Source organism: Jaculus jaculus, chromosome 16 (assembly GCF_020740685.1).
Source record: "Jaculus jaculus isolate mJacJac1 chromosome 16, mJacJac1.mat.Y.cur, whole genome shotgun sequence".
In the NCBI taxonomy this organism is placed as follows: Eukaryota; Metazoa; Chordata; class Mammalia; order Rodentia; family Dipodidae; genus Jaculus; species Jaculus jaculus.
In genome coordinates, this window is record NC_059117.1 from 58,857,066 (window position 1) to 58,879,808 (window position 22,743).

The window sequence follows — 22,743 nt, forward strand, 5'->3', positions numbered from 1 at the left end:
TCTCTGCCTCTTTGTCTCAAATAAAGAAATAAAAATAAATAAATAAATGAGAGGAGTGAGGCATGGTGGTACATGTCTTTAATCCCAGCCCTCTGGAGCAGAGGTAGGAGGATCACTGTAAGTTCGAGGCCAGCCTGAGACTATGTAGTGAATTCCAGGCTTGCTTGGGCTACAGTGAGGCCCTTGCACAAAACAACAACAAAATAAAAATAATGTAAATAATTTATTTCATTTATATATCTCAGGTTCTTTTTAGGACAGTGGCTATGATGGTTCCAAACTACGCCCTGATTGCAGAAATCTCCCTCTACTCCTATGGGTTTCTGAATGCAAAGCCTCTGTCTGTGAAGATAGTGATGACCTATCGGCTTTGCTCAGAGCAGCTCTCGTCACAGTTTCATTATGACTACGGAATGCGAGCAGTGAAAGCAGTTTTGGTGGCTGCTGGGAACCTAAAATTAAAGTATCCAGATGAAAACGAAGATATACTAGTGAGTGTCAGTTAAACGTGTGCACTGTGAATGCATCAGTAGAAAGACAGTTTCTTGCATGTGTGTGTGCGTTGTTTGTGTGTGGTATGCATAAGTATGGAGGTCAGAGGTAGACCTTGGATGTCCTCAATAATTCTCCACTTTATTGTAAAAAATATTTTCTTTATTTATTTTCAAGCTGGTAGTGGGGGGAAGGTTCGGAATGGACACTCCAGGGCCTCCAGCCACTGCAAACGAATTCCAGATGTATGAGCCACTTTGCGCATCTGGCTTTCCATGGACACTAGGGAGCTGAACCCAGTCTGCTAGACTTTGCAAGCAAGTGTCTTTAACCACTGAATCAGCTCTCCAGGACCCAGGCGTTTTTTTAATTTTAATAAATTAATTAATTAATTTGAGAGAGAGAAAAAGAGGCAGATGGAGAGAAGAAGAGACAATGGGCATGCCAGGGCCTTTAGCTGCTGCAGATGAACTCCAGATGCATGCGCCACCTTGTGCATCAGGCTTACAAGGGTCCTGGGGAATTGAACCTAGGTTCTTTGGCTTTGCAGGCAAGTGCCTTAACTACTAAGCCATCTCTCTAGCCCCAGCCCCCAAGTTTTTTTTTTAAATTTTAATTATTATTATTTTTACTAGAGAGAGAGAGAGAGAGAGAAGCTGGCGTGCTAGAGCCTTAGCCACTGCATCGAATTCCAGACACTTGTGCCACATAGTGGGTATGCACGACCTTACCTTTGTGCATCTGGCTAACCTGGGATCTGGAGAATTGAACATGGGTCCTTAGGCTTAGCAGGCAAGCGTCTTAACTGCTAAGCCATCTCGCTAGCCCACAAGTTTTGTTTTTTTTTTAAATCAGAGATTAAAGTATTAATTTGAGTGTGTGTGTGTCCTCTATTACTCTTCTGCCTCGTTTCCCTGAGACAGAGTCTCTCACTGAACCTGGATCTCCCTGATGTCGGGTTGGCCCGGCTGACCAGCATACCCCAGTGATCTCCTGTTGCCTCCCAACTCAGTGCTGGGGTTTCACATGTGCATGACCATTTCCAGCTTAAGAAATATTATTTATTTATTTGACAGAGAAAGAGGGAGAGAGAGAGAGAGAAAGAGAGAGAGAGAATGGGCATGCCAGGGTCTCCAGCCACTGCAAATGAACTCCAGATGTGTGTGCCCCCTCGTGCATCTGGTTAATGTGGGTCCACAGGAATAGAACCTGGGTCTTTTGGCTTTGCAGGCAGATGCCTTAACCACTGAGCCATCCCTTCAGCCCCATTTCCAGCTTTTTATGTGGGTGCTGGGGATTGAAATCAGGTCCTCATGCACACAAAACAAGAGATCTTAGCTGATGAGCCAACTCCCCAGACACTGGGTTATTTATTATGCTTCATGTTAAAACAGGACCTTTAGGTTTGATAATCACAGTATTAGGAGCAAGGTCAAATAAACTTTAACTTTTGGCTAATGGGGTTACAGTGAACATATAAATGCAGACAATTTGTGTTGTCTTTTTTTTGTGATTTTAGCTTCTTCGATCAATTAAAGATGTAAATGAACCGAAGTTTCTGTCACATGACATACCCTTATTTAACGGAATAACTAGTGACTTATTTCCTGGTATCAAACTTCCTGAAGCTGACTATCATGTAAGTGAATCTGTGAGAATACCTTTCCTTGCACAACAAATCCAGCTGATGACTGAAATGCTTATAAAGTTTTGTTAAATCAGTGAAACTAGTCTGTGTGTATGTGTGTGTTGTGGGGGGCAGTTAACCTTATAAAATGAGTTTGGAAGCATTTCTAACTCTTCAAAATATTTTGGAAGAGTTTGAGCATGATTGGTAGTAGTTCTTGAAATGTTTAGTAGAATGATTCTGGACTTTTCATCAATGAAAGACTCTTAGTTCAATTAGCTTACTAATTATTGGTCTGTTCAGACTTATTTCTTTATAGCTCAACCTTGGTTAGTTATATGTTTCTTAGACATTTTTCCTTTTTTTTGTAGATGTTCCAATTTGTTGGCATGTAATTACACTCTTAGAGTCCTTTACACATCTGTTATTTGTGTTAACATATCTTTTTTTTTTTTTTTTTTTGGTGTTTTTCGAGGTAGGGTCTCACTCTAGCCCAGGCTGACCTGGAATTCACTATGTAGTCTCAGGGTGGCCTCGAACTCTCGGAGATCCTCCTACCTCTGCCTCCCGAGTGCTGGGATTAAAGGCGTGCGCCACCACGCCCGGCCAACATATCTATTTATTTATTCAGTTTTGAGAGAGGGAGGGAGGGAGGGAAAGAATGGGCATGCCAGGGTCTTCAACCAGTGCAAGCAAACTCCAGACACATGCGCCGCCTTGTGCATCTGGCTTACATGGGTTCTGGGGAATTGAACCTTAGATTTCGCAGGCAAGCGCCTTAACTGCTAAGCCATCTCTCCAGCCATCTTTCTTTTTTACATTGTTTTTTTTTTTTTTTGAGGTATAATTTCTCTCTAGACCAGGCTGATCTGGAATTCACTATGCAGTCTCAGGATGGTCGCAAACTCACAGCGATCCTCCTACCTCTGCCTCCCGAGTGCTGGGCTAATGGCCTGTGCCACCTCACCCCGTCTCGTCTTTCTTAGCTGATTTTGAGTCTTTTTTTTTTTTTTTTTTTGTAGTGAATCTAGCTGAGTTTCTCTCATATCCCTTTTGTCGTCGTCATCCCCTGGTCTTCTTTTTCCTCTTTCTCTTCTTTCTTCTTCCCATGCTGAGGACTGAATCCGGGATGTTGCACATGCCAAAGCAAGTGTCCAGTGTCGGTGCGTGTGTGTTTATAGTAGTGTCCTCTTGAACACTGAACCCCTTTGTCAATGCTTAATGACTTTCTTGGCTTCTTTTTACAGTTTTGACCCTTGCTCTCTTTCTTTCTAAGTTTGCACAGAGTATCTTTTCTGTCCACTCTGTTCCAGTCTGCATGTCCCATGAGATGAAATGAGCAGCACATAGCTTGGTCTGGTATTTGTTTAATCTGCTTGGTCACTTTATGCATTAAATTTTTTTAAAATATATTTTATTCATTTATTTATTTGAGAGAAAGGAGAGAGAGAGAGAGAATGAGAATGAATGCCAGGGCTTCTAGCCAGTGTAAAGGAGCTCCAGATTCATGTGCCACCATGTGCATCTGGCTTCCATGGGTCCTGAGGAAGGGAACCTGGGTCCTTAGGCTTCACAGGTAATTGCTAAGCCATCTCTCCAGCCACACTTTTTGCCTTTTGATAGGAGAAGTTAGGTAATTTACATTCACTGTAATTGTTATGTAAGGAGTTGTGCCATTTTATTAATTATTTTCTGGCTACTTTGTATATCTGTTTCTTAATTTAAAAAGCATTTTATTTACTTATTTTTAATTTTTAAAAATTTATTTATTTATTTATTTGGTTTTTCGAGGTAGGGTCTCACTCTAGCCCAGGGTGACCTGGAATTCACTGTGTAGTCTCAGGGTGGCCTCAAACTCTTGGCGATCCTCCTACCTCTGCCTCCTGAGTGCTGGGATTAAATATTTTGGTTTTTTTGAAGTAGGGTCTCACTCTAGTCCAGACTAATCTGGAATTTGCTATGTAGTTTCAGGGTAGCCTTGAACTCATGGCTATCCTCCTACCCCTGCCTCCCAAGTGCTGGGAGTAAAGGCATGTGCCACCATGCCTGGCTATTTTTAATTTTTTGAATTTTTCTTTTTCTTTTTCTTTTCTTTATTCTTTTTTCACATGTGCCACCTTGTGGATCTGGTTTATATGAATACTGGAGAATCAAACCTGAGTCCTTATGCTTTGCGGGCAAGCGTCTTCTCCTCTAAACCATCTCCTCAGCCCCCTTTTTAATTTACTTATTTGAGAGAGAGAATGGGTGCTTCAGGGCCTCCAGCCACTGCAAATGAACTCCAGACTCATGTGCCACCTTGTGCATCTGGCTTTATGCAGGTATTGGGGAATTGAACCTGGGTCTTTCGGCTTTGCAGGCAAGGACTTTAACCACTAAGCCGTCTCTCCAGCCTAAATCTGTTTCTTTTCCTCCTTTCCTTTGTTGTCTAATGACTTTCTGTGGTAATATGCTGTTGCAGTCCGGTTTGCATTGCTGGTAGAAATCACCCAACCAAGAGCAGCTTCTGGGAAAAAGATTTATTTTGGCTTACAGGCTCGAGGGGAAGCTCCACAATGGCAGGGGAAAACGATGGCATGAGCAGAGGGTGGACATCACCCCCTGGCCAACATAAGGTGGACAACAGCAACAGGAGAGTGTGCCAAACACTGGCATGGGGAAACTGGCTATAAAGCCCATAAGCCCGCCCCCAACAATACACTCCCTCTAGGAGGCATTAATTCCCAAATCTCCATCAGCTGGGGAACTAGCATTCAGAACACCTAAGTTTATGGGGGACACCTGAATCAAACCACCACATATGCTTTGGATCTTTTCTTTTTAAAATTTTTTTAAAAATATATTTTATTATTTATTTCTTTAAGAGAGAGACAGAATGCGAGTGGGCACGCCAGCCACTGCAAATGAACTCCAGATGCATGCGCCCCCTTGTGCATCTGGCTAACGTGGGTCCTGGGGAGTTGAACCTTGAACTGGAGTCCTTAGGCAAGCGCTTAACTGCTAAGCCATCTCTCCAGCCCTGGATCTTTTCTTTATCTTTTGGGTATCATTACAGGCTTTTCCTTTTGTTTTGAAGTTTACAGAAGCACATATTTACACTGACTCTTCTCTGAAGCATTTCCTCCTCCCCTGGGAATAGTTTATCCTGTCTTACATGGCCTCCTCTCCTGACTAGGATATGCAGAGTCACCTCCCAGACTGCCATCTTACCCAGGAGACCAGGGCCAATGAATTCCTTAAATATATATAATTCTTTAAATAGATATAATTCTTTAACTATATATAATTTATTGGAGATAAAGAGGTGGGGGAGAGAGGGAGAGAGAATGGGCATACTAGGGTCTCTAGCCACTGCAAATGAACTTCAGCTGCATGTGCCACTTTGTGCATCTGGTTTACATGGGTCCTGCGGAATTGAACCTGGGTCCTTAGGCTTTGCAGGCAAGTACCTTAATCACTAAGCCATCTCTTTAGCCTGCCAGTGAAGTCTTCCTTTCAAACATTTTGTTTTTGTGTTGCAGTATGTCTGATTGATTCTTTTCAGAGATTCCTTTTCTCTATCAATCCTCTATCTTTTTGTCTATATTTTCATTCTTTCTCTGTTGCTTACTTTGTACTTTTTGGATTGAACCCACAGCTTCAGATGTACTAGGTGAGCATTCTACCACTGAGTGCAATAAAAAGTCCATCAGCTACAAATAAAACAGTCTATCAAGAGCTGGGGAACTGGCTCAATGATTAAAGGCACTTTATTATAAAGCCTACCTGTCTGGGTTCGATTTCCCAGCACCCACGTAAAGCCAGATGCATAAAGTAATGCATGTGTCTGGAATTTATAGTGGAAGGAGAACCTGGTACACCCATACTTTCTCTCTCTATCTCAAGTGTTATATAATTACATATCTTTTTCCAAGGTTGAGTCTCGCTTTAGCCCAGGTTGACCTGGGATTCACTATGTAGTCTCAGGGTGACTTTGAACTCATGGCAATCCTCCTACCCCTGCCTGTCTAGTGCTGGGACCAAAGGCATGCACCACCATGCCCAGCAAATAATAATCTTTGAAGAATTAAAAATCTATCATCTACAAGCTAGTTTGAAGTTCTTACCTGTTAATCATGATATCTGAGTCATCTGTGAGTTTGTTTACTATTTTTCTTGGTCATTAGCTACTTCTCATGATTTGCAAATTTTTAATTTTATGTTAAACATTATATTAAATAAAATAATTATAGAGGCTAGTCTGGTATTCTGCTACAGAAAAACCATATGTTTTTCTTTTCTAGTTAGCTAGATTGAGTTGCTGATCAGTCCAATCAGGAGTTGACCTAAACTGGAGTTTTGCTTTTTTTTTTTGGGGGGGGGAGATGTTTTTGTCGAGGTAGGGTGACCTGGCACTCACTCTGTGTTACCAGACTGGCCTCAAACTCACTGCGACCCTCCTACCTCTGACTTCAGAGTGCTGAGACTGAAAACGTGCACCACCTCACCTGGTAAGCTGGAGTTTTATTGTAATATTATTGTCACAGTTTACTCCAGGTTTCAGTGACAATTATCCAGTGATAGTGCCCCTCCCCCCACCACACACACACATAGGATTTTGGGATCCAAGCATCCATAGACTAAAGACATCCTCTCTGTGCTTTTCTAGCTGTGCCCTTGACCACTACATGCTCAGTCAGCACAAAACATGGGCAGTGGGCAGAACCAGCTTTGCTGCTGGAGTTCTTCCAGATTCAAATCTCTGTTGTCGATCAGCTTATAGAATCATCATGAACGCTACTGGTGTTTCCTTACTTTTGCATCATCTGTCAATAGCAGGCCCAGGGCTGGAGAGATCGCTTAGTGGTTAAGGTGCTTGCCTGTGAGGCCTAAGGACCCATGTTCGACTCTTCAGATCCCATGGTAGCCAGATGCACAAGGTGATGTAAGCGCAAGGTCGCACATGCGCACTAGGTGGTGCACATGTCTTAAGTTTGATTGCAGTGGCTGGAGGCCCTGGCATGTCGATTTTCCCTGTCTCATTAAAAGAAAAAAAAAAATAGCAGGCCAATCAAATGCCACCAAGTCCAGAGGTGAAAAGGCAATAGTTGTATTTCCCTAGGACAGACTCAGCCCTTTCTGAAATTAAGTTCCTGTACACGTATTTACATCTGAAATGCCCGATGTCTTTAAATTTTTATGAATTTTTTAGCTTCTCTGTTTATTCCTGGTTATGAAAGATTAGCTAGCATATTCTTATATTCCCTAACCAAAAAGAGAATTCTGGAAAACATTAATGAATACAGCTGTTTTTTTGCAGCCGGCAACAAATGCTGCGGTCACTAATAACATGCTGACGTGGTAAAGGTATTCTAGGTCCATTTGTTCCTCTTCATAATTTACAAAACATAAATCTTTCATCTGACATGGTTTATAGCATTTTATAGGCGTGCATTCCATTTTTCTTCTATTTCAGGAATTCCTAGAATGTGCGCATGAAACCTGCAAAGCACACAATCTTCAGCCTGTTAAATTTTTTCTTGACAAAATAATTCAGACATATGAAATGATGATCGTTAGACATGGGTAAGATTACACATCGTCTGTCATAGTTTGCAGTTATTTTTCTTCTTATATACATATATTTTGTATTTATATATTTATTTGAGAGAGAGAGAGAGGATGGGTGAGCCAGGACCTCCTGCCACTGTAAATGAACTACAAATGCATGTGCCACTTTGTGCATCTGGCTTTATGTGGATACTGAGGAATTGAACCCCGGGTCGTTAGGCCTTGCAGGCAAGCTCCTTAAGTGCTGAGCCACCTCTCCAGCCCTGGATCTACTTCTTGATTTTGCTCTCTGGGCGGGGCTTTCCAGCTCGCTGTTCTCTGTGGCTCTCCATCTTTCCATTTTCACTTTCTTCCCTTGCCATACATGAGAACAGAAAAAACATATATATTACTGCTAATAAACGAGGAATAATTTCAGCCTGCTTTCTGCTTATAGAAAGCTGAGATCTAAATAGTCATGTTGTTTTTTTAAGGGAGGGTTCAAAAGAACCACTTTGTATTATTCAGATTTTCAAAACATGTATGCAAATGAGGGAAGAATACAGTCATCCCACATGCAACCCATAGTCAGGAGTCTTTGAAAGCTTGCACACCCAGATATGCCTTAGGCCAGACTTGGGGTGTGAGGCTTTTCAGTAGATGCCCTGAAAAGTTTTATCAGGGTGGGGCTGGAGAGATGGCTTAGTGGTTAAGGCACTTGCCTGTGAAGCGTAAGGACCCACGTTTGACTCTGCAGGCCCCACGTCCCCGATGCATACGGTGGTACGAGTGCACAGGGTTACACGTGTGCACACGGCAGTGCACGTGTCTAGTGGCTAGGGGCCCTGGTGTTCCAAGTTTCTTTTCTCTCTCTCTGTCATAAAAAAGGCCAATCTGCCGGGCTTGCCTCAAAAAAAAAAAAAAAAAAACCTTTTATCAGTGGCTAGAGAGATGTCTTAGTGGTTTGGACACTCGCCTGAGAAGCCTCAGGAACCAGGTTCAGTTCCCCAGTACCCACGTACACCAGATGCACATGGTGGTGCATGTGTCTTGAGTTTGTTTGCAATGGATAGAGGCCCTGGCATGCCCATTCTCTCCCTCTGTCTCTTTCCCTCCCTCCCTCCCTCTCTGTCTCCTTCCCTCAAATAAATTAAAATAAAATATTTTTAAAAATTTAACTAAGTTTCATCAGTGTTTTATCTGTTTTGTTCTAGGTGGTTCCATGTGCTCATATCCCTAACCACCATCCTCATGTCTTTCTGAACAATCTCGTAGCCATCTTTCCAGCCCTATAAACTAATATTTTTTTTAAAAAATTGGTTTTTCGAAATAGGGTGTCACTCTAGTCCAGGCTGACCTGGAATTCTCTATGTAGTCTCAGGGTGGCCTCAAAGTCACAGTGATCCTCCTACCTCTGCTTCCCAAATGCTGGGATTAAAGGCATGTGCCACCACGCCTGGGTCTAAATTTTATTATAGCTATGAATGTATAGCAGACAGGGACCTTTCATATTTGCCTACAGACATTTTTCCTTACCTCCTAGGATCATCTTAGAATTCTTTGTTAAATCTAGCCATTGTCTCCATTATATGCTAATATCACTGTTTATTGTACTTTCCTCACATTTCATTAGGTATATTCTCTGCCTTCAAGCTATCTAAAGGGATACATTTGCCAGATGTTTCCTCATTGCATGGCAAAAACTATCAATCTTTTAACTGTTAATTTGCTACCTATGACCTGGTTTCTAAGGAATCATCATTTGTTTTTAGTGTGTTTTAAAATTACGGTTATGGTAGCTGTCATTAAGGATGGGCCTTGCTATTCTGTAAGAACAATCTGTACCCAAATCTGAGTGGCTTTAAAGTCAAGGTTTATTTCTCACTCATGCTACCTGTCCATCTTAGCAGCAGGGGCTTCTGCTTATCCTAGTCATTCAGGCCTCAGTTGCAGCCACCACTCCCACCAACAATGTGGGTCACACCCTGGCTGTGGGAGTGGGGGAGTAGGGATAGAGCTCTGTCAGTTCTCCTGGACACTATCTACCTTTGCGTGGAAGTAATGCCCATGCATCCCCCCCCCTTCTCTCTATACAGTTTTTAAAAAGTATTTTTGTTCATTTTTATTTATTTATTTGAGAGTTATAGAGAGAGAGTGAGAGAAAGAGACAGATAGAGAGAATGGGCGTGCCAGGGCCTCCAGCCACTGTGAATGAACTCCAGACACGTGCACCCCCTTGTGCATCTGGCTAACGTGGGTCCTGGGGAATCGAGTCTCGAACTGGGGTCCTTAGGCTTCACAGGCAAGCGCTTAACCGCTAAGCCATCTCTCCAGCCCCATATATAAATTTTAAATTATTTATTTTATTTTATTTTTTATTTTTTGAGAGAGAGAGAGAGACAGACAGAGGGAGAGAGAATTGGCCTGCCAGGGCCTCAGGCACTACAGTACAACTCTAGATACTTGTGCCACCTAGTGGGCATGTGCGACCTTGCACTTGCCTCACCTTTGTGTGTCTGGCTTACATGGGATCTGGAGAGTCAACATGGGTCCTTAGGCTTTGCAAATAAGTGCCTTAACTGCTGAGTCATTACTCTAGCTCCATTTCCTTTTATTGATCACTGGTTGTAACTGGTCACCAATTGTTTGCACATAAGTCACTAGAAGTCCTGTGTATGGCAGGAGAGAGGAGATCTAGTTTGGCAAGAAACACTAGTAATCACCATAGAAAATACAAATTTTAGACACAGACATTCTTTTATTTGTCTATTATTATTATTAACAACGTATTTCATGTGGATACATCATATGTTGGTAACCTCTTCCCCCTTGTCCCTGCCCCCATTCCATTGGGGACCCTCCTCAGTGGGGTTGCAGGTATTCTTATGGGGTTGTGGGCTATGTGTTGTGGGAGCAACATTCAGTTATTTTATTTTATTTTTTGTTGTTTTTTTTTGAGGTAGGGTCTTACTCTGGCTTAGGCTGACCTGGAACTCACTATGTAGCCTCGAACTCATCGTGATATTTCTACCTCTGCCTTCCGAGTGATGAGATTAAATGTGTGTGCCACCTTCCCTGGCAGCAGTCAGTTATTTATTTATTTTTTAATTTTTTTTTGTTCATTTATTATTTATTTATTTGAGAGCGACAGACACAGAGAGAAAGACAGATAGAGGAAGAGAGAGAGAATGGGCGCGCCAGGGCTTCCAGCCTCTGCAAGCGAACTCCAGACGCGTGCGCCCCCTTGTGCATCTGGCTAACGTGGGACCTGGGGAACCGAGCCTCGAACCGGGGTCCTTAGGCTTCACAGGCAAGCACTTAACTGCTAAGCCATCTCTCCAGCCCCAGTCAGTTATTTTTGTGGGGAGGGATTGCCTCTGGGCATGACGTATCAACCTATGGCTCTTACAGTCTGCCCCCTCTTCCACAAAATTCCCTGAATCATGGTGGGTGAGTTTAAGTGAATTTCAGTGATGAGCTCTTAGGAGCCTCTGAATCTCTGCTTTGGTAGGTGTTGAGTGTCCTCAGGGATTCCTCTGTGGTTTCAGCTGTGGCTTGACTGAAGTGCAAGGGATAGTTTATCTCCTTGGGTTTCACTACCTTCTGAAAAAGAACAGATTCTCCAATGGAGAGTGAAGTCAGCATAGTTTAAATGGGATAAGAATTTGATGAATTTAACCTCTCTTTCAGCCAAAGTCTACTGACAACTTGGAACCGGGGAGTAAAATCTTTGTCTCCATAGTATTCTGATCTGGTTCCCAATTCCAGATATGGGTTCCTTTATACTGAGTGGATCTCTTAGCCCATCAGAAAGCTATTGGCTACTCACCAAGGTTGTGTGCCACTATTGCACTGGTGTGTACATCTTGTCAGGGTGGACAAGGACATTCTTACCACTCTTTTTATTTTTTTTAGTTTTTTTTTTTTTCGAGGTAGGGTCTCACACTGGCCCAGGCTGACCTGGAATTAACTATGTAGTCTCAGGGTGGCCTTGAACTCATGGCGATCCTCCTACCTCTGCCTCCCAAGTGCTAGGATTAAAGGCGTGTGTCACCACGCCTGGATTACCACTCTTTTTAAGGAAGCTCCAAGCCTTAGCTTCTTTTTTTTTAAAAATAATATAGAGAGATGGGGAGATTGCTCAGTGGTTAAGGCACTTGTTTGCAAAGCCTAATGACCTGGGTTTGATTCTCCAGTACCCACATAAAGCCGGATGCACAAGGTGACACATGCATCTGGAGTTCACTTGCAATGGCTGGAGGCCCTGGTGCCCCCGTTCTCTCTATCTGCCTCTTCTCTCTCTCTCCCTCAAATAAATAAATAAAAGATATTTTTAAAAAGATAGAGTTATTAAGTTTCCATAGTAATGGAGTTTTTTTTATTATATACTAAGTTGTTGATAATGATGTTAATGTGGAAAATTTGCATCTGGCTTTACATGGGTACTAGGGAGTTGAACCCAGGTCAGCAGGCTTTGCAAGCAAGCCCCTTTAACCACTCAGCAACCTCCCCAGCCCTTAATGTGGAAAATATGGTCCAGAATCAGTCACTTTAGAAGTTCATATGTTGTCATAATTTCTGGGAAAATTTCTTAGTCATTCAAAAATTTATATATGCATATATATATCTCTCACTTGGTACTGTTTTACATGCTGGTGTAAGTAATTTAACTTGGCAGTTTTAGAGTCTTACTGTGTAATGTTGTCTTTCCTAGATTTATGTTAGTAGGAGAGCCTTTTGCTGCTAAGACCAAAGTTCTGCACGTGCTGGCTGACATTTTGACCCTGATGCATGAGCGTGGCTATGGAGAGGAGGAAAGGGTTACTTACAGAACTGTAAACCCCAAATCAATTACGATGGGCCAACTTTTTGGACAGTTTGACCCAGTATCTCATGAGGTAATCTGCAAGATAATATTCTCAACTCTCCTATGGACAGTGAATATTAAAGCAAGAGCTTGGAAAGTTTCTGGTTTTATGACTATGTCCAGTTTCATGAAGGGGGCTTTTCAACTCCTCTTTTTTTTTCCCCCTCAGTGGACTGATGGTATTGTGGCAAACACTTTTAGAGAATTTGCCTTATCAGAAGCACCTGACCGGAAATGGGTTGTGTTTGATGGTCCGATTGACACTTTGTGGATAGAGAGTATGAACACTGTATTGGATGATAACAAAAAGGTAAATCATTATCATCAAAAGAAAACATTGAGACATAATTAATATGAATAATTCTAGGACGATTTATGTTAAAGGATGCAAAAAAAATTAACAGGCTTGCAAATTATCTTTTCAATGAAAACTATCCTGTTCTAAGTCCTTTTACTCTTTTTAAATTTTTTAAAATTTATTGATTTGAGAACAAGGGCTGGAGAGATGGCTCAGCAGTTAAGCACTTGCCTGCAAAACCTAAAGGCCTGGGTTTGATTCCCTAGCACCCATGTAAAGTCAGATGCACAAGGTGGAACATGCCTCTGAAGTTTGTTTGCAGTAGTTAGAGGCCCTGGTGTGCCCATTCTCTCCTATTTGTCTTTCTCATTCAAATAAATAAATAAATAAATAAAATATTTAAAAAATATTTATTTGAGAAATAGAGAGAGAGAGAGAGACAGAGAGCATGGGCATGCCACTGCACATTCCAGACACATGCACAACATTGTGCATCTGGCTTTACATAGGTACTGGAGAACTGAACCCAGGCCATCAGGCTTGGCAAGGAAGTGCCTTTAACCATTGAACCATCTCGCCAGCCCTATGTTTTTTTTTTTTTAGCAGGGTTTCTGTCTAGCCCAGGCTGACCTGGAACTCACTTTGTACTCCAGGCTGGCCTCAAACTCACAGTGATCCTCCTACCACAGCTTCCTGACTGTTGAGATTAAAGGAATATGCCACCATGCCTAGCTTTCTTTTTAAAAAATAGTTTTATTTACTTATTTATTTATTTCACAGAAAGAAAGAGGGAGAGAGAGAGAGAGAGAGAGAGAGAGAGAGAGAGAGAGAGAGAATGGGCATACCAGGGCCTCTAGCTGCTGCAAATGAACTCAAGATGCATGTTCCATTTTGTGCATCTGGCTTATAGGGGTCCTGGGTCCTTTGGCTTTGCAGACAAGAGCCTTAACTACTAAGCCATCCCTCTAGCCCCTTAATTCCATTTTTTTTTTTTTTTGAGGTAGGGTCTTGCTCTAGCCTAGGCTAACTTGGATTTTAAACTATGTAGTCTCAGGGTGGCCTCAAACTCACAGCAATCCTCCTACCTCTGTCTCAAGTGCTGGAATTAATAGCATGTTCAATCATGCCAGGGAGAGATAGAGAATGGGTATACCAGAGCCTCTAACTACTGCAAACAAACTCCAGACACATGTGCCACCTTGTGCCTCTGGCTTTATGTGGGTACTAGGGAATTGAACCTGAGTGTTTAGGCATTGTAGGCAAGCCTTAACCACTGAGAAATCTCTCCAGCCCTGTTTTCCTTTTTTTTTTTTTTGAGATATTTCCATTGTGATTCATTTTTAAAAATTTATTCTTTTTATGTCTACGTTGGTATTCTACTATGTGACTATAACACAGTTTGTTTCTATACTTTTTAAAAGATATTTTTATTTATTTGAGAGAGAGAGAGAGAAAGTGAGGATGGCCACACCAGGGCCTCTAGCCAATGCAAATGGACTCCAGATGCATGTGCCACCATGTGCATCTGGCTTATGTGGGACCTGGAGAATCGTACCTGGGTCCTTAGGCTGCATAAGCAAATGCTTTAACCACTAAGCCATCTCTCCAGCCCTGTTTCTATACTTTTTATGGTAGTGAGAATTGAACTCAGGGCCTTGTACATGTTAGGCAAGTGCTCCACTCAGCCATTTCCCAAATCCAATTTATCTCTATACTAGCATGAAATAACTATACTGCTAAATAGCAAATCATTTAATTAGCACTCAGATTTTACTCAAGTACTTTAACATAGGTAGTTGGTCATTCATATTCTTTTATTTTTTTAAACATACTTTATTTATTTGAGTGAGAGAGAAAGAGAGGGACACATCAGAGCCTACAGTATTGTAAATGAACTCCAGACACATGTGCCAACTTATGCATCTGCCTGATGTGGGAACTGGGGTATTGAACTTGGATTCTTTTGTTTTTGGTTTTCCAAGGTAGGGTCTCACTGTAGCTCAGGCTGACCTGGAATTCACTCTGCATTCTCAGGGTGGCCTTGAACTCACAGCGATCCTCCTACCTCTGCCTCCCGAGTGCTGGAATTAAAGGCATGCGCCACCACGCCCGGCTAATAATTTTTTTTTTTTTTTAAAAAGAAGGATTTTGGGCTGGAGAGATTAACAGTTAAGGTGTTTGCCTGGGAAACCTAAGAATCTAAATTCAGCCCGGCTAATAATTTCTAATTTTTTTTAAAAAAGAAGGATTTTGGGCAGGAGAGATTAACAGTTAAGGTGCTTGCCTGGGAAACCTAAGAATCTAAATTCAGCCCGGCTAATAATTTCTTTTTTTTTTTTAAAAAAAAGACGGATTTTGGGCTGGAGAGATTAACAGTTAAGGTGCTTGCCTGGGAAACCTAAGAATCTAAATTCAGCCCGGCTAATAATTTCTTTTTCTTTTCTTTTTTTTTTTTTTTAAAGAAGGATTTTGGGCTGGAGAGATTAACAGTTAAGGTGCTTGCCTGGGGAAATCTAAGAATCTAAATTCAGCCGGGCGTAGTGGCACATGCCTTTAATCCCAGCACTCGGGAGGCAGAGGTAGGAGGATCACTGTGAGTTCAAGGCCACCCTGAGAATGCAGAGTGAATTCCAGGTCAGCCTGAGCTACAGTGAGACCCTACTTCAAAACAAACAAACAAACAAAAAAAACAACAAAAAAGAAATTATTTATTTGAGAGAGAAAGAGAGAGAGAGATAATAGATAGATGATAGATAGATTGATGGATGGATAGATATGGGCGTGCCAAGGCTTCCAGCCATGTAAACAAACTCCAGATGCATGCGCCACTTTGTGCATCTGGCTTTACTAGGTACTGGAAAATTGAACCCTGGGCCACTAGGCTTTGCAAGAAAGCAGCTTTAACCACTGAGCCATTTCTCTAGCCCAAAGGCAAATCCATCTGATGATTTCTCTTCACAACAGGGTGTGGCCTGATTCTTTGCGCAGTTGAAAAGAAAGGGACTAGTTTAAGTTAGTCATTATGGACGATGGGAAAGAAATCTGCTCGATAAACATAGAAGGGGATCTTGGTAGCACTGTGGGCCAGATTAAATGAAGCACCTTGGATCATTATTCATACAGCTAAGGGCTCCCTTGTGAAATATGTTCCGCTAGTCTTAGTAGTGTGGCCATAGGTGGACGTAATGTTACAATCCTGGAAATACAGACTTTCAAGATAATGGCACAAGAATAGCATTGGACATAAAACAGAATTTGCCCACTGAAGGAAAGGAACCCCCTGGTGATGTGATGGTCCTTATGGAAATGAAGAGTAAGTGTGTCAGCGGTTGGAAGAGCTTGGTGGATTAGAGGCTGTGGGTGGAGGTGCTTTACATCAGAATGCTACACTGTGTCGGGAGAAATTTCTAAACAGCTGAAACAAAGAAAAGGAAAAGTGAAGGCAAGTTGGTCAAGGCCCCAAGAGGTTATCCTGTTGAGATGTTTGTCCTTTCAAACACTGGAGCAGGCCCCAGCTAGAACGCAACTGGGCCAGATGTGGTGGTGCATGCCTTTAATCCCAGCACTCCAGAGCCAGAGTAGGAGGATTGCTGTGAGTTCAAGGCCAGCCTGAAACTACCTAGTGAATTCCAGATCAGCCTGGGCTACATTGAAACCCTACCTTGAAAAACAAACAAAAAAGAAAACAATTGGGCATTCCATGCTAATATTTATTTCATCATATCACAGGAGATGGTTTATCTTATAGAGAATAAATTTTATCTAAAGTAAAAATATTTCATAATACATATTTGAAAATGTTTGCCTCTAGCTTTGTCTCATGAGTGGAGAAATCATTCAAATGTCACCTCAAATGAGCCTCATCTTTGAAGCAATGGACCTTTCACAGGCCTCAGTAAGTGCCTGATTCAATATATTTAATATTTGTTCATTTATTAGTTCAATCAAAAATATTATTTTTAAAAAATATTTTAGTTTTTGGTTTTTTTTTTTTTTGTTTTTCGAGGTAGGGTCTCACTCTGGGCCAGGCTGACCTGGAATTAACTCTGTTATCTCAGGGTGGCCTTGAACTCATGGCAATCCTCCTACCTCTGCCTCCCGAGTGCTGGGATTAAAGGCGTGCGCCACCATGCCCGGCTAAAAAATATTTTAGTTTTTTACTTGCAAGGAGAGACAGGTGGGGAATGGCATGCCTGGGCCGCTAGCCTCTGCCAACAAACTCCAGGTGCTTGTGCCACTTTGTACATCTGGCTTTATGTGGGTACTGGGCAATCAAATCCAGGTTGTGAGGTTTTTCAGGCAAGTGCCTTCACTACTGAGTCATCTCTCTAGCTCCCCCCCGCAGATATTCATATTGTCATAAAACTTCATATTGTCATAAAATGAGCTTAACACTGGTTAAACAAAGATAAACATGACACCATGTACGTTTATAAAGGTGGTGGCGCACGCTTTTAAACCCAGCACTCGGGAGGCAGAGTTAGGAGGTTCATTGTGAGTTCGAGGCCACCCTGAGACTCCATAGTGAATTCCAGGTCAGCCTGGGCTAGAGTGAGACCCCACCTCGATAAACCAAAAAAAAAAAAAAAAAAAAAAAAAAAGGATGAGTGACTGGGAAGACAGATGAGGACCTGAGTTCAATCCCCAGGACCAACATAAAATACCAGGTGCAGTGGGCCTATAGCCCCATTGTTGGGGAGACAGAGACAGGTGGATCCTTGGGACTTGCTTTACCCAACCCTAATTAGTGAGCTGCAGGCAGTGCAAAACCCTGTTGAAAAGTGGTGAATGGCCTATGAGAGGAATGAGCGCGTGTGCAGACATTCACACACGTACACAGAAAGACGGCCGAGAAGCAGGCTCGTGCGTGATCCTGGTCCACAGTCACGTGTGGGTAAGAGGACCAGGCACGCACAAGGGCAATGGGGAGAGATGGGGCTCGGAAGGTTTTTGATCTAATTTTGAGGAAGAAGCAAGACTTCTTTGTGGAAATTGGTTGGGCCTGGACATTTCAAATCATGACTGGATGATGTGTAAACACATGGAAGTGTCACATGTCTGGGGCCTGAACTGAAAATGTTTTGTTGTTGTTTTTCTGTATAGGGCGCATCCAGGGCATGTGGCTTCTAAGTCATGCTGAGGCGTAGTTGGTCATGGGTAGGCGCTCCTGGTGCAAAAGCAATTGTGGGAAAAGAACACGTGTGTGTGTGTTTTGCTTTCCACAGCCTGCCACGGTCAGTCGCTGTGGCATGATTTATTTGGAGCCCTCCCAGCTAGGGTGGAAACCACTCGTGTCTTCGTGGTTAGATTCGCTGAACGCGCCTCTGAATGAATCAGAACATCAAGCTCTGCTGAGAGGACTGTTTGACTGGCTGGTCCCACCCAGCTTAGCATTTCGTAAGAAAAACTGCAAGGTAAGGCTCCGATTCTCTGCCCCAGCTTTCTCTAGCTTCTATTTGACTTAACTAAGCTTAAAGCAGCAATGACAGAAGAAGGGGCTAAAGCCAGTTTTTGGTTTAACTATCTACCTTTGGTTTTGTTGGTGGTGTTTGTCTTTTCTTTTTTTTAAAAATATTTTATTTAGCTGGGCATGGTGGCACATATCTTTAATGCCAGAACTCGGGAGGCAGAGGTAGGAGGATCGCTATGAGTTCAAGGCCAACCTGAGACCACATAGGGAATTCCAAGTCAGCCTGGACTAGAGTGAGACTGTACCTCAAAAAACCAGAAAAAAATTATTTATTTATGAAAGTAAGAGGCAGATAGAGAGAAAGGCAGAGAGAGAATGGGCACACCAAGGCCTCTAGCCACTGCATGTATGCGCCACCTTGTACATGTAATGTTATGTGGGTACTGTGAAATTGAACTCAAGTCCTTAGGCTTTGTAGGCAAGTGCATTAACCACCGAGCCATCTCTCTAGCCCCCTTTTTGGGTTTATTTATTTATTAGAGAAAGAGAGAGAGAGAGAGAGAGAGAGAGAGAGAGAGAATGTGTGTACCAAGGCCTCCAGCCACTGCAAATGAACTCCAGATGCATTCACCACCATGTGCATCTGGCTTACGTGGGTTCTGGGGAAATTGAACCTTTGTTCTTGGGCTTCTTAGGCAAACTCCTTAACCACTAAGCCATCTCCCCAGCCTATTCAGTCCCTTTTTTGAGTCAAGATCTTATTTAACCTAGGCTAGTCTTGAACTCACTATATAACTGAGGATGGCCTTGAACTCCTGATCAGCCTGCTTCTACCTTCCAAGTGCTACTATTGTGGGCATGGAGCACTACCCCAGCCACCTTTGGCTTCATATTGCTCAAGTTACAGTTGAGTAACCTGAAGGTTAAATTTATTTTGGCTAAACTATTTGTATCAAACCACAGTATCTAGACCATTGAAAATCCCAAGTACTTTATATATTTTAAAAATATCTCAGAGAAAGCATTTGACAAAATCCAACATCCCTTCATGATAAAAGTCCTACAGAGACTGGGAATAGAAGGAACATATCTCAACATAATAAAAGCTATTTATGACAAGACTACAGCCAACATAATACTAAATGGGGAAAAACTGGAAGTTTTTCCACTAAAATCAGGAACAAGAGAAGGGTGTCCACTGTCCCCACTTTTATTTAATATAGTTTTGGAAGTCTTAGCCATAGCAATATGGCAAGAGACACACATAAAAGGGATACAAATTGGAAAGGAAGAGCTCAAGTTATCATTATTTGCAGATGACATGATTCTATACATAAAGGACCCTAAAGACTCTACTAGCAAACTGTTAGAACTGATCAAAACCTACAGTCATGTAGCAGGATACAAAATAAATACACAGATATCAGTAGCCTTCATATATGCTAACAACAAACACACAGAGGATGAAATCAGAGAATCACTCTCATTCACAATTGCATCAAAATAAATAAATAAATAAATAAATAAAGTACCTTGGAATAAACCTAACCAAGGAAGTAAAGGATCTCTACAATGAGAACTTGGAAACTCTCAAGTGAGAAATTGCAGAAGACACAAGAAAGTGGAGAAACATCCCTTGTTCCTGGATTGGAAGAATCAATATTGTGAAAATGACAATCTTACCTAAAGCAACCTACACATTTAATGGAACCCTATCAAAATTCCAAAGGCATTCTTCATGGAAATAGAAAAAACAATCCAAAAATTCATCTGGAATCACAAAAAACCTCAAATATCTAAAATAATACTGCGCAACAAAAATAAGGCTGGTGGTATCACCATACCTGATTTTAACCTATACTACAGAGCTATAGTAACAAAAACAGCATGGCACTGGCACAAAAACAGACACGTAGATCAGTGGAACAGAATAGAGGACCCAGATGTAAGCCCAGGTAGCTATAGCCACCTGCTATTCTATAAAAATGCCAAAAATACTCATTGGAGAAAAGACAGCCTCTTCAGCAAATGGTGTTGGGAAAACTGGATATATATCTGCAGAAGGATGAAAATAGATTCTTCTCTCTTGCCATGCACAAGAATTAAATCCAAATGGATTAAAGACCTTAACATCAGACCAGAAACTCTGAAACTGCTAGAGGAAAAAGTAGGGGAAACCCTTCAACATATTGGTCTTGGCAAAGACTTTCTGAATCCAACCCCAATTGCTCAGGCAATAAAACCACAGATTAATCATTGAGACTTCATGAAATTACAAAGATTTTGCACTACAAAGGACACAGTGAAAAAAGCAAAGAGGCAACCTACAGAATGGGGAAAAATCTTCGCCAGCTATATATCTGATAGAGGATTAATATCTAGGATATACAAAGAACTCAAAAAGTTAAATAATAAGGAATCAAACAAGCCAATCAAAAAATGGGCTATGGAGCTAAATAGAGAGTTCTCAAAGGAAGAAATACGAATGGCATATAAGCATCTAAAAAATGTTCTACATCACTAGTCATCAGGGAAATGCAGATTAAAACTACATTGAGATTCCATCTCACTCCGGTCAGATTGGCCACCATCATGAAAACAAATGATCATAAATGTTGGTGGGGATATGGAAAAAGAGGAACTCTTCTACACTGTTGGTGGGAATGCAATCTGGTCCAGCCATTGTGGAAGTCAGTGTGGAGGTTCCTAAAACAGCTAAAGATTGATCTACCATATGACCCAGCTATAGCACTCCTAGGCATATATCCAAAGGACTCATCTCATTTCCTTAGAAGTACATGCTCAACCATGTTTATTGCTGCTCAATTTATGATAGCTGGGAAATGGAACCAGCCTAGATGTCCCTCAACTGATGAGTGGATAATGAAGATGTGGCACATTTATACAATGGAGTTCTACTCAGCGGTAAAGAAAAATGAAGTTATGAAATTTGCAGAAAAATGGATGGACCTGGAAAGTATTATACTAAGTGAGGTAACCCAGGCCCAGAAAGCCAAGTGCCACATGTTCTCCCTCATAGGTGGGTCCTAGCTACAGATGATTGGGCTTCTGTGTGAGAAGGAAAATACTTAGTAGCAGAGGCCAGTAAGTTAAAAAGGAGATATAAAGGGAAGAGAAAGGAAGGGAGGAGGGTACTTAAAAGGTTGGTATTGTATATATGTAAGTAGAATGATTGAGATGGGGAGGTAATATGATGGAGAATGGGATTTCAAAGGGGAAAGTGTGTGTGGGGGAGGGAGAGTATTACCATGGGATATATTTTTTTTTTACTATTTTTTAATTTTTTTTTTTTTTTTTTTTTTTTTTTAATTTTTATTTATTTTTTTTTTTTGAGAGTGACAGACACAGAGAAAGAGAGAGGGAGAGAGAGAATGGGCGTGCCAGGGCTTCCAGCCTCTGCAAACGAACTCCAGACGCGTGTGCCCCCTTGTGCATCTGGCTAACGTGGGACCTGGGGAACCAAGCCTCGAACTGAGGTCCTTAGGCTTCACAGGCAAGCGCTTAACCGCTAAGCCATCTCTCCAGCCCTAATTTTTATTTTTTTGTTTACTTTTTAAAATTTGTTTGAGAGTGACAGATAGAGAGAGAGAGAGAGAGACACACACACACACACACACACAGAGAGAATGGGTGCTCCAGGGCCTCCAGCCACTGCAAACGAACTCCAGATGCGTGTGCCCCCTTGTGCATCTGGCTAACGTGGGTTCTGGGGAATCGAGCCTCGAACTGGGGTTCTTAGGCTTCACAGGCAAGTGCTTAACCGCTAAGCCATCTCTCCAGCCCAACATGGGATATTTATTTTTATAATCATGGAAAATTTTAATAAAAATTAAAAAAAAATCTTAGAAGCCAGTCATGGTGGCACATGCCTTTAACTTCAGCACTTGGGAGACACAGGTAGGTGGGTCACAGTGAATTCAAAGCCAGTGTGGGACTACATAGTGAATTCCAGGTCAGCTTGGGCTATAGCAAGACCCTACCGTGAAAAACCAATATAGATACACACACACACACACACACACACACACACACACACACACACACACACAGGCAGTCATGGTGGCACCTGTCTTTAATTCTGGCACTTTGGGAGGCAGAGGTAGGAGGAGCGCTGTGAGTTTAAGGCTAGCCTAGGACTACCCAGGCCGTCCTGGGCTAGAGTGAGACCCTACCTCAAAAAAAAAAAATCTTAAAATAAGGGGTGGAGAAATGGCTCAGTAATTAAGTGCACTTCCTGTGTAAGCATGAGGGTCCAAGAGCATCCGAATTCAAATCTGCAGAACCCACATAAACAGCTGGGTGTGGCCATGGGCATCTGCAACCCCAGTCCTGCAGGGGAGCAGAGAAGGGGGGGGTCTTCAGTCAAGACCAGCAGGAGAGCAATGGACCTAGCAACCAGCATTCTGCTGTGCCATCATAGACTGTGGACAGCAGGGGGCGCTGCAGATCAATCAGACCACAGCTCCATTCCTCAGGTAGGGTCTTGCTCTAGCCCAGGC

The 22,743-nt window shown here is 42.1% G+C and overlaps 1 protein-coding gene across 1 annotated transcript in view; it reads left to right on the forward strand.

Annotated features, from left to right (window-relative positions):
• Positions 1-22,743, forward strand: part of Dnah12 (dynein axonemal heavy chain 12) — a 196,393-nt gene that overhangs the window by 65,655 nt on the left and 107,995 nt on the right. The window contains exons 28-34 of the mRNA XM_045135823.1: positions 246-491; positions 2,012-2,131; positions 7,575-7,684; positions 12,363-12,546; positions 12,685-12,825; positions 16,625-16,708; positions 18,039-18,227. Coding sequence (XP_044991758.1) covers positions 246-491; positions 2,012-2,131; positions 7,575-7,684; positions 12,363-12,546; positions 12,685-12,825; positions 16,625-16,708; positions 18,039-18,227 — 1,074 coding nt within the window. The remainder of the gene's footprint in view (positions 1-245; positions 492-2,011; positions 2,132-7,574; positions 7,685-12,362; positions 12,547-12,684; positions 12,826-16,624; positions 16,709-18,038; positions 18,228-22,743) is intronic.